Here is a 19,823-nt window from a genome sequence, read left to right on the forward strand (position 1 = left end):
AATAGTCTTAGTGTGTTTATTGTATGTTGAACAGAAAATAGTTGGATTTATTGTTTAAAGAATTCTCTGTTAAACTGTTACCATTTTTTAAATGTTTTTGTTTTACATAAAATAACATAGGTAATATTGTATTTACAGGAAAGGTACAAGAATGATATGAATTTAGCAATCCAGCTTTTACAATGCAAGCCAGACAATTTTGTGTCTCAGAAGTTGGACAATGTGAGTAAACATCATTGACAAACGTAATTACTGTTGTAGTTTACAAAATGTTCATTAATTGCTTTTTGTTCTCAGCTTCCTGTAGACACTCAAGCTCGGGTATCTCAGTATGTCATGTCCAAGACATCGAAACCGTCAAGCTCAACTCAATCTAAAAACGGTAATGACATAGATACATTTGACGCTAGTGAATACGAATTCAACATTTCTGCTTCCTTAATGTCCAAAATACTTGAAGACAGTATTCAAGATACCGTCACCAAACACTGTGATACATGCACTTGCAATAAATCTCAAAACAAGCCATTCTGTTACAATGAAAGCTACTACTCAGTAGCGACACAAACACTTTCAAGCGGAGAAATGAAAAACTCCCTTTGCCTCAATTGCAATTCCGATGTAAAATCCGTACATTCCAACCTCAGTATTAGAAGTATGTCGCCACATCCTGTCAAACTCATTAATGATAAAGTTGTAAACCTGGGAATGATCACCCCTTTGTACATATTGCCACAAAATACTGAACCTCATAAAGAGATTGCACCACCGGTGCCACCTGTTCCGGAGAAGCCAAAAAATAATGGAATAGTTAATGATAAAATTAAAATGAATGACAAAAATGTTTTGGAACAAATAGCACAAAAAGACACAGTTCCCAAGCAACAGGCTGAAGATTTGAAGCAATATAGAAAGACTAGTAGTGTCAATATGGAGCCTGCAGTTCATCATAAACTCTGTGATCGCACAAAAAGCTCCATTTCGAGTAAGAAAAGTAGCATTCAGAGTGCTGCCAATGAAGAACCGCTACTTCCTAAAGATGTAAATAAGGATATGCTCAATAATAAGGAAGTCAAACCAATTATTGAGAAAGTCGAAGACAACATTAGTGTCAGGAAGAATTCTCATAGTTCAATGGGTGCTGTAAGTAGAACATCGTCGATTGCTAAGTCTACAGTAAGTACACATAAGTCTAACACGGCCGTTGGGCCGGGGCCTCGGTTCTGTCACTTACGTATGCAGGCCGGTTCTAAAAATATACTTCTCGATAACGCTGAGCCCGACGTACCACCCGTACTGTACCGACGGCAGAGTAAGTGTAATGAAAACTCTATTTTCAAAGATCTCACTGATGAGGTAGATAACTTTATTGATTTAGAAAAAACAGACGAGGATATTATTATTCAGGAAGATATAAAAAACGATAATATTGTAGTTGAGAGCACTCTTATTGATGTCCACGTTGACAACAGCAACAAAGATGTAAATGTCGCTGATAAGAATACTGCAATAAACCCCGTGTTACTTAATGTTTCGTCTTCACCATTGCAACCGTTGAAGACGCACACCTTTTCAAACAGCTCGGAAAACAATAACAACAAATCCCAAAGCATTGCTAGTCAGCAAAACACCACAGAAATCGATAATTTACTTAACGATTTCAACGCCGACATTAATAATACTCAGAACAATAATGTTCAGAGCAACGAAGACTCAAAAAAACTTGAAGTATTCACTCCCACCGATGAAAATGATGTAAAAATATTTAATTTTGATCGTTATGAACAAAAGAAATTAACTAATCAATTTAATAAACCATTAAGGAAAATCGACATGTCTCAACTACATTCTCTTGAAAATACAAGGATTTCAAAGGATCTCCCACCTCAAGGCGATGAACCCAAACCGGAGAAAAAGCCTGAAATAGCTAAGGCTCCATTGCCTTCTATTGTTAATGTGTATCCAAATCTCACTCAGACTCATTTAAAAGTTAACGACAATAAAGTTTTTACAAACGAGCAAAGTACAAGCTCGTTATCAAGTGACGACAGTGCTGCCGTACTTCAAAAACAACAATTACTTAGAGTGGCAGAATGGGTCGAGAAGAATTTGGAACAACAAAACAATTTTAACGATCCTCTGGAAGAAGACGTTAATTTTACAAATAGAACGCGGCGCGACAGTAAGCTCTCAAGGCTGACAGAAACTTTAAACGAACTGGCGCTCAACATGCCTCATCCCGTCAGCAAGTACTCCAAATCTTACGCTAGAGACGGTCACAATGCATGGGTGCACAACAACATTCCGGGTCTTAACCAGGAAAAGGCGGCGAAATTATCACTACCACTTTCAAAACTGTCTGGTCACGTTGCCAAGGAAACTATATTCCCCGTTGAATGTGGAGACGCCACTGTTACTGAAATAAGTAACACCACAAAGAACAGGGAAACGGTCGCCGATCTAGTCGCTGAGGGACTCAGAGCTAAGGGTAACAAGGAGATAACGCCTGAAGACTTGGCGCGTATGGAATACAACGTGAAGAAATTTCTGTTGAGTGGGCCGCACTGGGTGAACCCTGGTTCCGTGGGCAGGAGTCGACGCACAAGCAGTAAAACTGAGACTGATGTATAATTCCACAGTAGGTAGCTACGGTAATGAGAAAACTTGCATTCCACTTCAATGCATAGGTCAAAAAGCGGTATGGCAGTCTTGCTCCGTCTATTATTATTTGCAGCTTCTGTAATAGTTAACTTTGATTGTCTTGCTTAATCGTAAAAAAGTAGTTTTTTTTCAATATGTTCCTAATTGTAGATATTTGATTCTACTACATCAAAGATTGTTTACCGCTTATTTATCGGATTTATTCAAACTAGTCGTAATACGTGTCTTTAAATTATTTCGCTTAAGAGATTTTAATATAGGATTTGTATTGTCTAGTTTCAAGATTTTGTAATACATTTATTTTATTGAATTAAACTGAGAAGAATGTAAAGAGTTTTTATGAAAAGAGTTTGGCTGAGAACGAGGATGACGTATGAGAATATACAGACAGGCACAAATTTTAAGTAAATAAAGTTTAGAGCTTTCGATTTGTTCGTTTACGGTAGTTGAGATTCAGTGTTAGTGTTGGAATGTCGATATTAATTGAAAACAAAGGCTGTCATTTGCTAGAATAGCCTAGAATATAAAGCATCGCCAATATTATTATAAAGTCAAGTAATAAGAGCTATTTGTAAATGTCGCATCACTTTAGCATGCGCACATACACGGCCATTTTATTGAGTCACTTCTGTGTTAGTGCCGACGTAGTAATGTCGCATTTTTATTTTCCTCTCGAGTTACTATCATAATTGTAAGCTTGTGAATAAATGTGATAAATGCAAAGTATATGATAGTGATGAAATTCGCCTGACGTACAAAATATTCTATCAGTGAATTTATCTATGTATATCTAAAGTTTACTGAATCAGAAATTATTTTCTTAACTCTCAAATATTGATGTAACCAAAATAGTGCGGGGTGTTATTCCTTTTTCTTTTATTGCGTTGTATATTTATAGACTTAAGTCGATTCCAAAAAAATCTGGTCGTAATAAGGGCGATGTATTTTTGTGATGAATATTTAAAATCAAAACTCGTTTATTTTCAGTACTTTTGTGTTAATTTTCTTTGTCTATATAGCGTATGATTTATTATAACATTTTTTTATTTCCTTTTAATTTACAATATTTTCCTTAACATATTTATGTAAGTTTTTTTTCCAATATAAGGGAACCATCGTCAGTATTTATTGTACTAATATTGAAGATGTAATCCTTAATACTTATATTATAGCTACACAATGTATTATCATGCCTCCGCTTACACGACATGTACAAGTTTTTATATAAAGTATGTTATAATTATCTAAATGGGTGTGTTTAATATTTTCCTACATCGATGGAATATATTTTTTAAATATTAGTTATCGATCGATCTGTATACAGTAGTTAGGAAATGAAATGTTAGATTGTAGAGCGTACCTGGGGGTATGTTACGAGTATGGCATGCGTGATAACGGATAATGTTAATTCGGGTTTCTGAAAGGCATTTCAACTTAAAAATGAGTGAACTGAGTTTTCTTCAACCATCACAAGTTCGTTGTACAGTTAGATTCAGATTTGCAAACTACTAGTAGTTTTCATTGATATGAATAAAACCACAGTTGTCGAAATTATTTTTTTACCTATGATGATACCTTATTTTTGAGTATCTCTCTGTGTTACCTGAATGTTGTTGATGACCGTACGTTTGACCTCCGTTTATGTTGAAAAGTCCTTCAGTAAACGCGAATTATTGTATAGAGCACAATTTAGTGTTGTCTCGTTTCGTGTTAGTGATTGTAAACGTCCCAACTACTTGCAAACACATTCCTTGTGTCAGTCCATATTTACAATGATGTATTCATTTATATTTGTTTTATATTTTGTGTAACAGCTGTGTAGGAGAATGTTTGGAAATGTGGATCTGTGATTATTTGCGATGATTTAATGATCAGGGGTGATATTATTTTATTTTTTAACATTTATATTATTTTTTCCTCCTTGCCGATATGTGACGCTTATCATATTAATATATAGATTAGTAATATAGACTTATATTTTATTAATAACACATTTTATTATTAGGATAACTTACTGTGAAGTACCGTACAAGTTATATGTTATCACCTCTGTTCAGATCTCTTATTGTATGGGTCTTATTATTTTGGTTACACACCATTTATCACGAAGCTTGTTGCTGACCCTAGTAGATAAGATAGATTAGTTATGCCACAGTCTAATAAAATGCAGTAGACCAATCATCTGGTAAGCCTCGTGCAATATCTTTGAGGTTTAATGCCCAAAGCTAAATAGCAACTCATGACAAAATAATAGATACTATATGCGTAAAGTTTACAGTATAGCCAGGTATTGGTCTACTGCACTCACGTGATACTGTGGTTATGCTTTCGAAGAAATATTCCCACGAGTGCTACGGCTACTCCCACTGACAAGTAGCTTCTGCAACGTAAATGTAATATGTGTTTATTTATTAAACATTATGGTGAACAATGACTGTTTTTTATTTTAACATACCTAAAGAAAATTTTACAGATAAAATACTAAGCGTGATCCTTTTATATATTATGGGTATTACAACTTATCTCACTGATCAGAGATGCTTAGGAACTAAGAGATAGCTGTTGTCGCCAACAATAAATTTCGCCATTTTCGCTGGCATCTGGGTGCCGGGTTTCTGTATGACGTAAATTAAAATCATCAGTAGGTACATGTTAAAGCTAGCACTAAATTAAAGACAGCTAAATGTGACAGCACACCGAGCATCCTACAGTTTATCTTGACAATGTAAACATAGGGTTGTCGTGTCCACGTTAGCGTGAAATAGGTTTTCGTTGCTAACAAGGAGGAAGGGCTTATCGCCGATCTCGACACAGTTGACCTTCGCATTTCCAAAATACTTGGTGTACCTCTATTGTATGAACGACCTTGTAGAGTGCGGCCCATTGTTCATACCGTCTTCAATTTTCGCTTTAACATACAATTTCACCTTGGATGATTAACAGGCGTAATTGTGTGTTTTTATCTTGAGATGTTTGTTTTTTGCCGTGTCTACCTAAGAGTACATATGCCAGTAGTGACCCAGTTGCATTGTGCTAATGCCCGTAATATTTTTGGCTCGTGACTTCGTGAGTTCGATAAAAATACGACAATCGTTTTATTCAAAATACTTTACCGTCTGTAACGTTCAATAGAAGATTATTGAATACAGCTCGAATAAAAAAAATATCACAGCTTAGACTCCATTAGCCAGTGATTAGTGGTAAATGGTAACTTAAGAGAAAAAAGGGAACGTTTTATTACGATACAAAGAATTCATCTAAACATCAAAACAAGTTCTCCCTACTAGCTAATAAGTTTAGGAGAAAATACTTATAGACAGATCAAACAAAGACCGAGAAAACTATCTAGGTGTCGCCATTAAATACCTATATAGATATCTAAGCCCTTGCTACAAAAAACGTTAAGATGTTTGTCTATTTCTCGTAAGTACAAAAAGGTTGAATGCTATTCGCACGATTTGCTGTGTTAGCGACGTAATGTCGATCATAACGCCAGTCGGCGATCAGAGGGTTTACTACTACTTCCAAAAGAGATACTATAGCGCAGAAGAAGTGAGATAGCGCACTATACAAAGTAGCCTGGTATCTCGTTTCTACAACCAACAACAGTGTTATGTTGAGTGGTGTTGGTAGGCCCCCAGTCGGCAGGTGCGAGAGTGAATGACCGTGCGATTCGCGCCACGCTCCGGGTGGTAGGCCCTAATGTCCATACCGATCACAAAGGACACCGAGAGCCCCAGAAGCGTGACACTCTTCCTGAAAGCATTGATTGATATCACTTATTAATGTCTACCATAAATTGTCCTTTCACGTAAATAAATTAGAAAAGAAGGTAAATTGCATGTGAACACTAATGACCATGCTTGGTTGCAGTCTTAAAGCATAGTTTGAATAAAGCGGTAGCCTGATAGAGTAAATTGTAATGTTCCTAAGAATTCTGAACAATTTTGTCGTTTTAATTTTAAGCCGGAACCACACTAAATCGATTCGTTGATATAATTGACTAGGATAGATGAGGAAAGTTTGAATGCAACTCAAGTATAGATTGAAAGCAATCTGTCTGAAACAAAAGCTCGGAACGAATGGCCGCACAAATCAGTGAATACTCGCTTTTGTTTGAAACAACTTGAGCGTCTACGGCTGAAGACTTTCACAATCAATGAGCTAGAAATTTCACGGGCTCAAATGATTTTGGAAACGTTTTCAATTAGCAGTAAGGATTTTTGTTAATTACGAATATACTTTTATAAAAAGTAATCAAAATGCTAGAAATAGGCCTAGTATATTCTATTTAAGGTAAGTACTTAAAAAATGTAAACCATCTGGTACGCACTTGTGGTAAAAAAATATTTGTTTTCTAAACTCTTTTTAAAAATAAAAAATAGACTTAAAATCAAGTTTAATTATCAAATATGTATTTGTATCTACTACTAAAAAGTTAAAGCTTTCATCTTTATTATGAAAACGGTGGACAGACTTCATTAGATCTAATCTAAGTTAAACAAATAACGGCATGATTTAAGAAAAACCTGACCACATGTTAACATTAGGTATCTAACTTATATAATAGATGCACATTGAGCCCGATAATAGATATTAGTGTACAACCGAAAATGGTAGAGCGTGTTAAACCTTAGCTGGCACTATATCGCAATTAAGTGAAACAGTCGAAATCTTCATTAGACACGGGTTAACTCTTATACACTGTTACACGAACACGTATTCCACTCAATTATGTTATAATATCTATCTTAACAGTAAAACATTCCAACCCTAGTTGTGTTACTAAATATAATTATTAAATTCAAAAACAGCCTATATTTTCGTCCACACCAAAAAATTAAGAAGATTGAAACTATTGGTTGTGGAAAATACAACAAAAGAGTAATAATTGTCAGAAATTCAACAGTTACATTTAGCTTAACATAACCGCACGTCATTGTTATGTTACAAGTACGTAAAGCAACAATGATTTCGGTAAGATTTGCACGTAATTTCTTCTTGTAACGGAGTAAGGACTTTTCGGCCTTCTCACGGTCGGGTAATGCGTTGGCAGTGACAATGAGGGACTATACAATAATGGTTCACCGTTATGCCACATATGCCTAACTGTCTGCTGTGGTAATATGAATTAGTCGGGTTCAGAGTGACGAAAACACGCACACAGCGCAAACGATTTAATCGACTACGAAAGTTTTGGTCCACGGTAACTTGCGATACGATTTCTGGGCAATGGAGTTTAATTGAATGTGAGAAGTTATAGACTTAAGTTTATATTACGTAAATAAATGTCTATTTTTTATTAACATATGGGAAACAGTTCAATTAATTCACGTTAATAACCTTATATCCCATTTTGCTTTGCACGACAGTGTTCACAGTTGATTCTTACTAAGCCTTACCCACCCGCGGGATATTACCTATGTGAAAGTTTAAAAACGAAAACATCCACCTAACATCTCACATTGTAGGTACAATGCAATAAATAAAATAACTATTGACTGTTTTAAATGAGAACGCTACGTCTATGATGATAATAGATTTTCATTTCGACGCTAGAACCAAGTTTTTTTAAAGATATTCAGAAATGTCGGAGCGCAACGAAAACGTGTACAAAACAAAGAAGCAAGGAACTACATAACTTAAGATCCATAAGAATGTGAACTAACAATAGCGGAACGGTATGGCACAGCGCGGGAAATTAGGGCCGTTTGACACTGGCGACGCGGCGAAACGAATTAAACCATAACTTAAATACATTAAGAATTTGGAAATATTTGGAATGTACCAGATATTGAAGAATGACCGCCGTAGAGGTCACTAGCATTAAATATGGAACAGCAAGCAAGTCATTAAAAGCTATGTAAAATATCAAACGGTATATATTTGTCCTTTGAGTCATCTAATATCCCGTAAACGTCTGCAAAAATCAAGAATTATGAAGGGAATATGAGACTTAACTAGAAAGCTAAGTATATTGGAATAAAACTACGATACCTAACTTAAGGTTGTACTTAAGAAACATAAAAAGCAACGTTTTATTTCCATGAAAATACCTGCATTTTCCACTGCCACGCCTCCGCGCCGCGCCCGTTCTAATCAGTCATCCAAAAGTCACGTCATAATTAACAAATATTACTAATAAACTATTGAACTGCAACGAACAATAATGAGGTAAATTAGGTCATAATTTAGTGTGAAATATTACCTGTTGTGTTTCGCACGGTGGGCCGCAGTACGTGCCCTGTCGCGTCGGTTACTGGCCGTTAGCGCCTGACTCGCTGGATTCCGCGGAATTAACCCAGTTTCGGATCACAACGTAAATACTGTAAATTGAATTTCGTAGTACAATAATAACAATACGTTTCAGACGATAACCAGTAGTGCTGTAGTAGCTACAACTAAATTCAAATGAGGATTTAAAATTTGTCATCTTTGACACTACTTTTAGACTAAGCATTAACAACATTAAGCCAACATTGTTTAAAACATTTTTGTCATAAAAATTAATACGATACACATACATAAGCATCCCTCTTTGCACAAAATCGTAAGTAATTTAAAGAAAAAAGAAAACCTCATTTATGAAATTGATTAAGCAGCCGTGACAAGTGTTACGTCATATTTGTTGTTATATGTTATTTTTAATTTGTGTAACCTTCAAAAATCTCAGTGCTATGTGAACTAATTGGTATATTCAAATTTAACACACCAATCCTTTGCATATGCTAACAGTTTCATAATTACATAATATTGAGTACATTTTACAGCACCTTTCTCTGCCCGGACACAAACAAACAGAATTCAAGTGACATTAGGTCGAAGAACACGTAAGTTATTTTTGTATGGATAAGAATTTTTTAAATAATTAATAGATATCCTTCACTTTTGTCCTCCAGCGAGTACTAAAAAATAGGTCTCATTTTTTTTTCTTTGCTCTACAGGGATCGCTGGAATAACATTTTGTTATTGATTGGTTTTAAGAAAAATGCTGTCTATACATTTTCGAATAGGGATGTACGTCAAAAGCATTAATGTATCAACTTATTTTCTTGGACAATTTATAGAGTGCTGTAATGACTAGCGAGGTACATTGCGATATTTGCAAAGAATAATCCTAAGAGTCATCCGTTACCGGCTGGGATCGACACGCTTTCAAAGCCCGGGGTTCAAGAAGAACAAGGACAACAGCACTTGGAGGCGGCAGTGCGGCTGCATCAAGACCAGTGACAAGCTCAGACACATTCTGAACTCATTTCCCGGCGCCGCCGCCGCCCTCGCCCGCGCCTCTTTGTACAGTCGCACAGAACGCGGTAATTTTTATCCCGTATCCTGTTTATAAATTCTGTGTTAAAGTTTCATACATCCGTATGCAAAACTGACACACCAGAAGCGTAAGAAAATGTCATACTCAGCTATTATGTTGTCATAAGCCCACATTTTGAACTTCACTTAAGTATTGCTCTTGCATGCAGCTTTTATGACTTACAATGGGATAGTAAAGTTGTTTTACAGTCAGTGTTCAGTGTTGTTTGACGAAATTTAAAAAAATCTAAATTGTCAAATATACCCTGGCTTTTAGAACAGCAGCGGTAGCCTGGGCCCTCGCCTACTTACATAGTTCGAGAAAACTGTTTCGAAAAAAGAAAAAGAAGTTTTGATAGAAGCTTATTATTTTATTGTTCTTGCCCTGAAACCTAGTTGGGCACTGCGACGCAACGTGTAATGAAGCGACAAATTACACGTTTTAAGTCTCACGTGCTAGGACAAACTGCCGATTCTTATCTCAATTTATTGCTACTGAGAGCCTAGAAACACCTCTAAGTTAGTCAATTGCAGTTGTGGCTAAGACACACTGCCTTGTGTTTAAACCCACTCACTTACTAATAAGTAACGTAGACATTTTTCAAGGATACAAATACTTCTTTCAGATTGATAAGACATGCGGTTACTGCTACTCATCGGCACTCGTCGATAAAACGTACATACAGTCGACGGACAAATTTGATTGCGCGTCAGGAAAAAAGGTAAGAATTTGCAACTTCTGAACATTCATCAATGGGATCCAATTTTCCGGTAGCAACCTTTTTCCTCGAAGGATAAATGTTAACCCTGTTGTTACAACACGATTTATGGCATGATTCACATCTTTAAAGTGACGGTATGCCTAATTAGAATTACGATAGCATCATCATAAGCATTAGTTTGGCGGCGCGGCGTTGGGCGTCGACGTCGTGAGCGAGGTGGGTGCTTCGTGCGCCCCTCTATCGGACATCGCTCCTGCTCGATGCATTGCCTGTCGTTACTCAGGAATGTCTTGCCCTTGTCCTGTTACAACACGGACACGCTGCGACCTGCCCTTTGACTGCCCTAGGAACCAGGAACTCACTAAATTGGACTTGAGTTTTCAGTATCTCTACATTGAAAACCTCTTCCTTAAAAGACAAGCATAGTCCGAATTCACTCACAACATATTTTTGACGAATAAACTATCATTGCCAATCAAAGCTCATTTCCCATAAAAAAACTGAAGACATTAGCCTATCTTAGGTCCGGATTCTCATTATATGAGGTATCGTAAAATTATGATCAGACCGATATACACAAACGTGGCGATTGAGTCGGTGCGGCGGCGGCGGGCGGCGTAGGAGTGTAGATACACTGGTAATGGATGCTCGTGCACAGAGATAGCATCGAGACTAGGATCGTGACGCGTCGCGCCCTGCGACACCGCCGCTTCCCACTACAAGGTGAAATGGTCACTTTTTGTGGCTTTTTAATAGTGGCGTAACTGTTCCTTAACTTTCAAGGACCTTGAACGATGTTCTAAATTTCTTGCTTATTTGAATGAAAAATAGTAATTTTTTCCCTCTTAACTGACTGATCAGCGAGTCTTCCTATTACCAAACTTCAAATGATAAATCATGAAGGAATGGTTGTATAAAAATATACACTCTTCTAATCTAAGTAATCTAATTTATTGGATATGGAAATAATGTTAAATATACGATTAAATAAATTACTAAAATATTTTACAAGTTTATTATAAAAAACAATGAGCGTAATATTGATAAACATTTACCGGATGACGGACCGGACACGGCGAAGGCTCCGACGCTTACATTATGTACTGTGTATTCAATTATCTCTTATCTCTACCATTAAGTTTACGTTAATTCGGGAAAATGATATAACATATTATATTCTAATTAGATGTATGTAAACATCTAAATGTTTCTTTCCTTCCGGGTCCGTATAGCAAACATCATTTGAATTTTATTAGAACTTTAATCCGGTGTACAATTCGTAAGGGATTGCAATGTAGTAATTTTCGTTTTTTTTTTTTGTGTTTATTCTCACCGATATTGTAACCTAAACGCACTGTTGCACCTACGTACGATGCCACTCAAATCGACGAGGACAGTTCATTGATATTACATTGAATACATAACTAGCAAGCTAAGTGATAATAAAAAAGAAGACAAAATCTAAATATATATAAATATATAAACTAAAGGTTGTGTAAGATTCAAATTAAATAAACGTGTGTTGACCATCGGGGATGCGGCCGTATCGTAAGGTCGTGAGTTTGAACTCCAACCGTTCCACTGATTGAATTAACGTAACAAGTAAAATACGGAATCATTTTAAAAGATCATGCAGTTCACCAATTAGCAGTGGCCAAACAAATAGTCTAAGGATGTATTAAATAATTCACTAAAATAAAAACAAACTACAAAAACATAATTTACAATTCATACTTAATTCGTTACAGGGAAAAAAGGAAACGCGGTGTTATTAAAAGTGTTTTATTTACTTAATTCTCTTAATGAAGCCTTGTTTGATGAACCCAATTGAGGTTGCCGGCGCGTTATGTTTGTTAATGTTTAATTAAACCGTCAGATAACGATCTCTCTAGGTTAAGACCAAGTACAGTAGTGTTCGTCTGTCGACCGCTAAATTGTTCTGTCCGGCCATTCATATCGCTGATGGATTAGGTTGTAGCTGTTATATCAATATTGTAAGAAATATGAGGTTTTTACATTGGGAATACGATCTACTTGGTTTTGGGCAGATTTTTGTTTTTTTTAAATACGTGCACATACACATAAGATGTGTTTGAAACTGAAAATAAAAAGTACGCTTTTTATGTCTAGCCTATTAAGTAAACCCTATTAAGTCTCATAGTGAGTAAGAGAGTGAGAGAGAGAGAGACCAACAGTCGATAATGTAAGAGTATTCAGTTGTGTAACAGAGTGGTAGCTCTTCTTATCTATCTCACTTTAAAATGGTGACCTGTGGTCTTCAATTCTAGTATTATGAGAATTTCAATATTCGCTGTTATAATATAAAGCATGTTATACAAGTGTAATATCTTTCATCTAAAACAATAAATAACTGTTTAGCGCTAGAACAAAAGCATGTTATTTTGGTTGTAGTCGTTAGGATAATTAATTACTTAATTTTTTCTCATGTATTCCCCGCATTTACACTAATTTCTAACAGTTTATTGTATAAAATTATGAAAATGCCTGAAACATCGAATACCAAATAAATATAGTTGTATATAAAAAAAAATAGATACGTAATATTTGTACCTATAGTGAATATCTATAAAATACATAGGTCTGTTTACTGTAGTCATGTAATTTAAGGTTGAATATCGGTAAGTAGGCGACTTACCAAGTATTTCAATAAGTATTCACGTTGACCCAAGTCTAAATTATTGGGCTGAGATCAAAACATTTTACATTGACGCTGTTGTCAATTTTCCGGTCTAATATTCGTTACAACTCAAATCATTTTGTAGTGTGAATGTTCAGTTTCGATAAGCATTAGGATATTCGGTTGCTTTCTATTGTAATACAATTGTTATTTCGCCTGTTCTTGGTCCATTTGATTTTTAGCGATTGGAAATGTCTTATATAAGTTTACATTTTTGATAGACATTAGCAGTTTTTAATGATAAGCTTCATGGTAATGTAGGTAATTTATGCGTATCGTCCAGATTATAGATTTGTAGGTAGTAAGTTCACTTACCCTCCAAGTGTGGAGTCGCTAAGCTTGATTAATTTACAATGAAGTATAAAGAATAGAAAAATACCACCAGTACTCAAATACCATGTAAGTACTAAGGGTGGGACACTGGAAAAGCGTCAGCGACTAGTACTGAGTTTATCTTCTTGTAGCTCACCTCACCAAAGGCTACAGAAAAGGTATTGTAAGCTATCGTATTGTTCCCAGTGTAACAGCAAATCGTGGCAAGTGGTTGGCGAGCTGGTCCAGCTCGTGCAACTGTCGGTGACGGCGACGGCGCTGGCTCTGTACTACCTCATCTATTGTTACATGCAGCTGGTCTACTACACGCTCAGGAGCGCTCTTTACTTCCACAACGCTGATGGGTGGGTTCTCTTTACAAAGAATTTTAATATACATTCCCATATTTTTTAGGTTTGCGGTAGAGTCCTTATGGACGCCCAATTACTCGGTAAAGAAGCCGCTGGTGCCAGACTTTTACTGACTACACCTACACCGCTATGCTACGTCATCTGCGTTTTTGGTGTCTGTGCATGGCAATACAAATTTTAAATTGCAATAATTTACACATACCCTAACTTTATTTCAAAAGCTTTTGTGTAATGCAGAGTTCTTTTTAAGAAATTTTATTTATTAGACCTATACTTACATTTAGATAAATGTACCTATTATAATTGAATATTAATATTAAGTGAATCAGTGAATTTGATTTTTATCAACATTCATTCTCTGTTAATTCTTTTTTTGCGTCTGAAAAGAGCACTACTTTGAATTATTTAACGGTTAAAGCATCTTAACATCATTTCTACTTTTTATCTAAAAATCATTGTTCAAATATTTCCTAATTATGCTTAAGAAGCATAAATTTGTAGTAGTAGTAGTAGCGTTTGTTTCGGATTTCCTAAGTTTATTCGCAGGCTGTCATTTTGATGATAAGTAATGAACGTTTTTTGTCACGCATGTTACAGACCCATGAAAATAACGATTGGAGTAGTCACGGTGACGTCACTTGTTGTCGGCTTCAACCTGATGCTACGGATGGAGAGGATCCTCGGAATACTTTACTAAATTTCTATTGTATATAGCAATTACTTCAACAAAAATGTAAAATAAAGAATGACAAATTATTACGCAAAAGTAACAAAACAAAGTAATGTAAGTTGGTAATAAAATAAAATTACTTTTTAGGTTAATATTCATAGCCGACATGAAAATAGGAAAAAAACGTTTTGTTGCATTTGTACCAAAGTGGTCAAGTCATTGTTACTTCACTAATTTATTACAAACATTGTGTTGTCAATAAACCATGTAAGTCAGATCGAGTGTTGCTTTAATGATAGATTTCGGTAGTCGTCCGTAGTTTAAGTAGGTACATACAGGCTAATTGCCTTTGAACTCGTCATTAGTCGGGTTAGATTAAGCGTGACAGTTTTGCACCTGGACATTGTTTGTTGGAATGGTTTTGGAAGTGATTAGGGCCCCCCTCGCGGTTGCCGCGCGGGCCGCAGCGGGAAGCACTCGGAACGACGCGGATGAGGAGGCTCGCTGGAGGCTGGCCGCTGCCTCACCTCACACCAACACTTGATGGTCAGACGCCGCGAGAGTCGGCCGCGCTCCATTGTTCGTTGTCGCTACCGATTGTTACCGCGAACTCACGCACGCATCCGCGGCAAGTGATCTATTGAAGCTCGAATTGTAGTGGCAGTGAATATCGAATGAACCAGTGTGAAGCGTGTATCGCTTAGTGCAAAATGGTGCCGAGGTCAGGTAATCTATTATGGGAATGATTTTAGATGAATTTTTGTTTATTGATTACATTTCGCACACTTATTCCAAAACTGTCACTATCCAAAATTTCGTAATATCGAGATAATAACGCCATCAGTTGATCAATTTCTAACTAAAAAGAGCCGCATTGACACTTTCTTAAAAATGCCAAAAACTACTGCTAGATGGCAGTAGTCTCTTTTGCCACTAAACAAAATTCCCCACCCCGCGCAGTGCTAGACTGACGCTTAACACGAAAACACGTGTCGCCCGTACCAGAATAGACCGTTGTTGAGCGACAAACCGACACTTTGGTCATTAAGTCAGTTTTTCGGTGCCATCATTGGTAAGTAGTTATTTTTTTCTTACTCCAAAGTGACATTTTTTGTTTGGTTCACATTTTGCATTACGGTGACTTTGTATTTAAGTTAGTGGTTTGATACTAAAGTGACACTTTTTGTTTAGTGTCAATTTAGCTATAAAATGGTAAATTTTAATCGAGTTGTTTTTAAAGAAGGACCGTCATTTTACGAATAATGTCATTTTTGCGTTTAATTGATTTTGCCAAAGAATAAATGAACCCTAATTAATTACAAAAGTGTCACTTTTGCGATCATAGTGATAACATAAACTTACGACCTTTATGATTATAATAACCCTTTTATGATAATAATAGGTATATTTTTTTTAATAAATCAATTTGCAAACGTAATCTTTTTTTTTTTGATAGTGATGTAGTGTTTCTATTATTTTAGGTTTTTTTTAAAATGCATCGAAGAGACAAATTGTTGAAACTCGCTCTGGATCTTCAGGCAGAAAATAGCGCAGAACCATCGACCTCGCAGAAATCTCGCAGGGTAAGCTGCTCATCTTCTCAGAGTTCATCTTCCTCGAGCAGTTCTTCGTCTTCAAGTAGCGCTGCTTCTACAATTGGCTCCTATGTTTCGGGGTCAATAAAATCTTCAGATAACATTTACCGTCCCATCGCCAATTCACTAATACAAAGAAAAGTATTTGAATCTTTGCCAAGCACATCTAATCTACAAAAACATGTAACTAATCAAACTGAATTACCAAGACAAAGATCATTAAGCACCGGTTCTAGGTCTTCTACCCTTTCTTCAAGAGCAGGTGATTTTTCACCTGACGATAATGATTCTGATTATAACCCTGTCCCTGATAGAATTATCGATGAAAGCTCTGACAACGAGCAAGAAAATTTAATAATATTACCACCAAAGAAAAAACGGAAGGGTATTATAAATTCTAAAAAGCTAATAGCTAAACAATTACGTAATTCAGGCAAAGAATACGTTTCTTTATCAAAATCAAAAAAAAATGTGCCCCAGAGAAGCATGGGACCGCCTTGTTCAGAACGATGTCGTTTGAAATGTTTCGATAAAATTAATGATGGTGACAGAACGATTATTTTTGGTTTATATTGGGCAATGGGTTGTGTTACTCGACAACGGGATTTTATCAGTAAGAACTTGACTGTTATCAAACCAAAGTATAGTTACAAAAAAGAAAATAGCAATCGTAAACCAAAGCATGGTTTCCACCTAACAGTAAATGGTAAACAAATACGGGTGTGCAAAATATTCTTCAAAAACACTCTGGGGATTAATGATAGACCTATCAGAACTGTCTTAGAGAAGTTGTGTGATAGCGGAATGGTAGAATCTGACAAAAGAGGCAAACACGGAAATCAAGTAAAAGTTGTTGATGAAGTGATACAGGGTATAAAAAGTCATATTGACTCCATTCCTCGTATAGAAAGCCACTACTTAAGAAAACAGACTAGTAGAGAGTACATCGACGGAGGTAAAAGTTTATCTGATTTGTATAGAGATTATAGAAAACTCTGTGAAGAAGAAGGAAAGCCAGCTGGCGAAATACACACTTATCGTAAGATATTTCACAAAGATTACAATATCAGCTTTTTTATTCCAAAAAAAGACATGTGCGAGTTTTGTACATCTTACGAAAATATGAGTCAAATAGAAAAAGAAACTAACGAGTTGAAGTATCTAGAACATCACACAGAAAAAGAACTAAGTCGAATTGAGAAAAATGAAGACAAACAAAAGGGGCAAAAAAGTTACGTGGTTGCATGTTATGATTTACAGGCGGTTTTACCGCTTCCTATGGGTAAGACCTCAAGTTTTACTACAAATCAAAGTTAAATGTATGTAACTTTACGATTTGTGAACTTAACAAAGACAACAGTTATTGTTATGTTTGGAGTGAAGTAGATGCTTTGAGAGGAGCCAATGAAATTGGCTCATGCGTCTTAAAGTTTATTACAGAAAAATGTCAAACAGTCGATGACCCGAATTTGGAAATTATATTTTATTCTGACAATTGTTGTGGTCAACAGAAAAATCAATTTATGTTTAGCTTGTACATGTATGCTTTAGCTAATTTGTCAATTAAGAGCATTACCCATAAATTTTTAATATCGGGCCACACTCAAAATGAAAATGATAACGTTCATTCTGTAATAGAAAAATCTGTTAAAAAATTTCTTAAATCATCTCCAATTTTCGTTCCTGACCAGTACATTACTTTAATACAGACGGCTAGAAAACGAGGTAATTCATACAATGTCAACGCTATGTCATATTCCGATTTTTATAATTTAAAAGATTTTGTTCAGCAATGTGGCATTAAGTTTAATAAAAATACTGATGGAGATGCAGTTAGACTATCTGAAATTAAAATAATAAAATTTGTCAAAGAAGATAACGGAGCAATAAAAATATTTTATAAGACTTCGTTTACAGAAGATCATTTTTATGAGATTGAACAATGTAGACAAACACGGTCTAGGCGCACAATTAACTGTGTCGGGTTTCCTTTGAAACAACTGAATAATGCAAAACTGGAACTAACTTCCAGAAAAAAGAATGACTTACGATCATTAATTGACAGTAATTTAATACCACGCTATTATGCTGAATCGTTTTACCGAAATATTTTGTGATTATTTTTTCTTTTTTATATTAACTTACAGTAAGACATCCTGTTTTATTTGCAAAAGCGAGAGATGCAAGTCTGATTATGTGAATTAAGATTAGCCGAGAGAGGCAAGTGTGATTATGTGAATTAAGATTAGCCGCGAGATGCAAGCATGATAAATATTTTTTGTAAGACATTTTATGTGATATAAGAGTATCAGTAGCGCGAAGCTTAAGTATTGTTTTCTTCCCCTTCTGAAATCAAAGACTGATTAAAATGTAGAACAGAAGTTACCTCATAGAGAGTTTAGACTGATTGTTTAATAACAGATACCTAATTATTATTTAGATGTTTCCTTTTGAGATTATTTTTGTTTCTTAAATAAAAGAATGTTATTAAAATTTATTTTAATTATTTAACAGACAGTTAATAATTATTTCGTTTCTTTTTAATAAATATTTTATGTAGACGTACATTTGTTTTATTGATCCTATGACAATAACTGTTGCATAGTCTGCAGCGTCAAATTTTTTTACGCGAAAATATTTTAGATTTCATTAAAAGTACTTTAAGTAATTAGTATAGATTAAAATTTCGTAGTTATTAAACCTTTAAAAATTGAATTCCCATTCAAAAGTCGGAGTAAAACGACATTTTGAGATAAAAAAATAAAAATGTGAAAGTAAAACTGACACTATAACACAAATAAGGTAAAAACAATATTTTTCTATTCAAATTTTTTAGTTATTTTCCTCTTAAATATGAGATGTAATATCATGCTTTAATATCCTTGTCATCGAATAACGAAATTGTTCATCTTTTCTTTTCAGTGTACAAATTTCTTTAAAGAAAATTGTTTTTTTGCTCTCCTCACAAATGAGGATTTTTGTTTAGTGTCAGTATAGGTTTAAACGTGCGGTATGTAATACATGAAAGTTTTTAATGAGATAGCTGCCTCATATAAGAGTTTAAAATACATTGAAGCAATAGACATTGTCAATTTTTTTTCTTGTCTTGAATAAAATATAAATACCTACGTGTATTTTCTTACATACCATAAACACAATTTGAAAAAAAAATCACTGAATTCTACTTTGTCAAATTTTATAGTTCAGATAAGTCTAATAATTAAAAATATCAATCTGACGGAATAAATAATTTTATAATTGGTAATAAAAAACTGCACATAATATAAAAATGTATCAACAAAAATACTATTTATTTTTCTCCCACGGGATGGTTATTCGTTTGTCAACCAACATCATAATGCATATTTTCTATTAGTCGGTTAGCGCTTGGTTCGGCTATATTATTTGTCACCCTTCTAAGAAACAACGAACGCCAGTCGCAAGCAAATTACTTGTATTAATTTACTACAGCACTCCCGCCTGAGTCAC

The 19,823-nt window shown here is 35.2% G+C and overlaps 3 protein-coding genes across 3 annotated transcripts; all 3 read left to right on the forward strand.

The window, feature by feature from the left end:
• Positions 1-27: 27 nt before the first annotated feature.
• LOC113507705 (bromodomain-containing protein DDB_G0270170-like) lies at positions 28-3,678 on the forward strand. The gene is made up of 2 exons (XM_026890645.1): positions 28-222; positions 298-3,678. The coding sequence occupies exons 1-2, from the start codon at positions 157-159 to the stop codon at positions 2,629-2,631; spliced, it is 2,400 nt and encodes a 799-aa protein (XP_026746446.1). The 5' UTR covers positions 28-156; the 3' UTR covers positions 2,632-3,678.
• Positions 3,679-9,917: 6,239 nt separating this feature from the next.
• Positions 9,918-15,016, forward strand: LOC113507707 (the record flags this gene model as incomplete). The annotated part of the gene is made up of 4 exons (XM_026890646.1): positions 9,918-9,974; positions 10,593-10,688; positions 13,906-14,063; positions 14,667-15,016. Coding segments are annotated over 4 exons (411 nt in total), but the record flags the coding sequence as incomplete, so codon positions are not given.
• A 497-nt stretch (positions 15,017-15,513) lies between these two features.
• LOC113507708 lies at positions 15,514-18,170 on the forward strand. Its single transcript, XM_026890647.1, has 2 exons — positions 15,514-15,811; positions 16,221-18,170. Exon 2 carries the CDS (start codon positions 16,233-16,235, stop codon positions 17,649-17,651), a length of 1,419 nt encoding a protein of 472 aa, XP_026746448.1. The 5' UTR covers positions 15,514-15,811; positions 16,221-16,232; the 3' UTR covers positions 17,652-18,170.
• The last annotated feature ends 1,653 nt before the right edge of the window (positions 18,171-19,823 follow it).

The sequence above is a fragment of the Trichoplusia ni genome, unplaced genomic scaffold, assembly GCF_003590095.1.
Source record: "Trichoplusia ni isolate ovarian cell line Hi5 unplaced genomic scaffold, tn1 tig00003081, whole genome shotgun sequence".
In the NCBI taxonomy this organism is placed as follows: domain Eukaryota; kingdom Metazoa; phylum Arthropoda; class Insecta; order Lepidoptera; family Noctuidae; genus Trichoplusia; species Trichoplusia ni.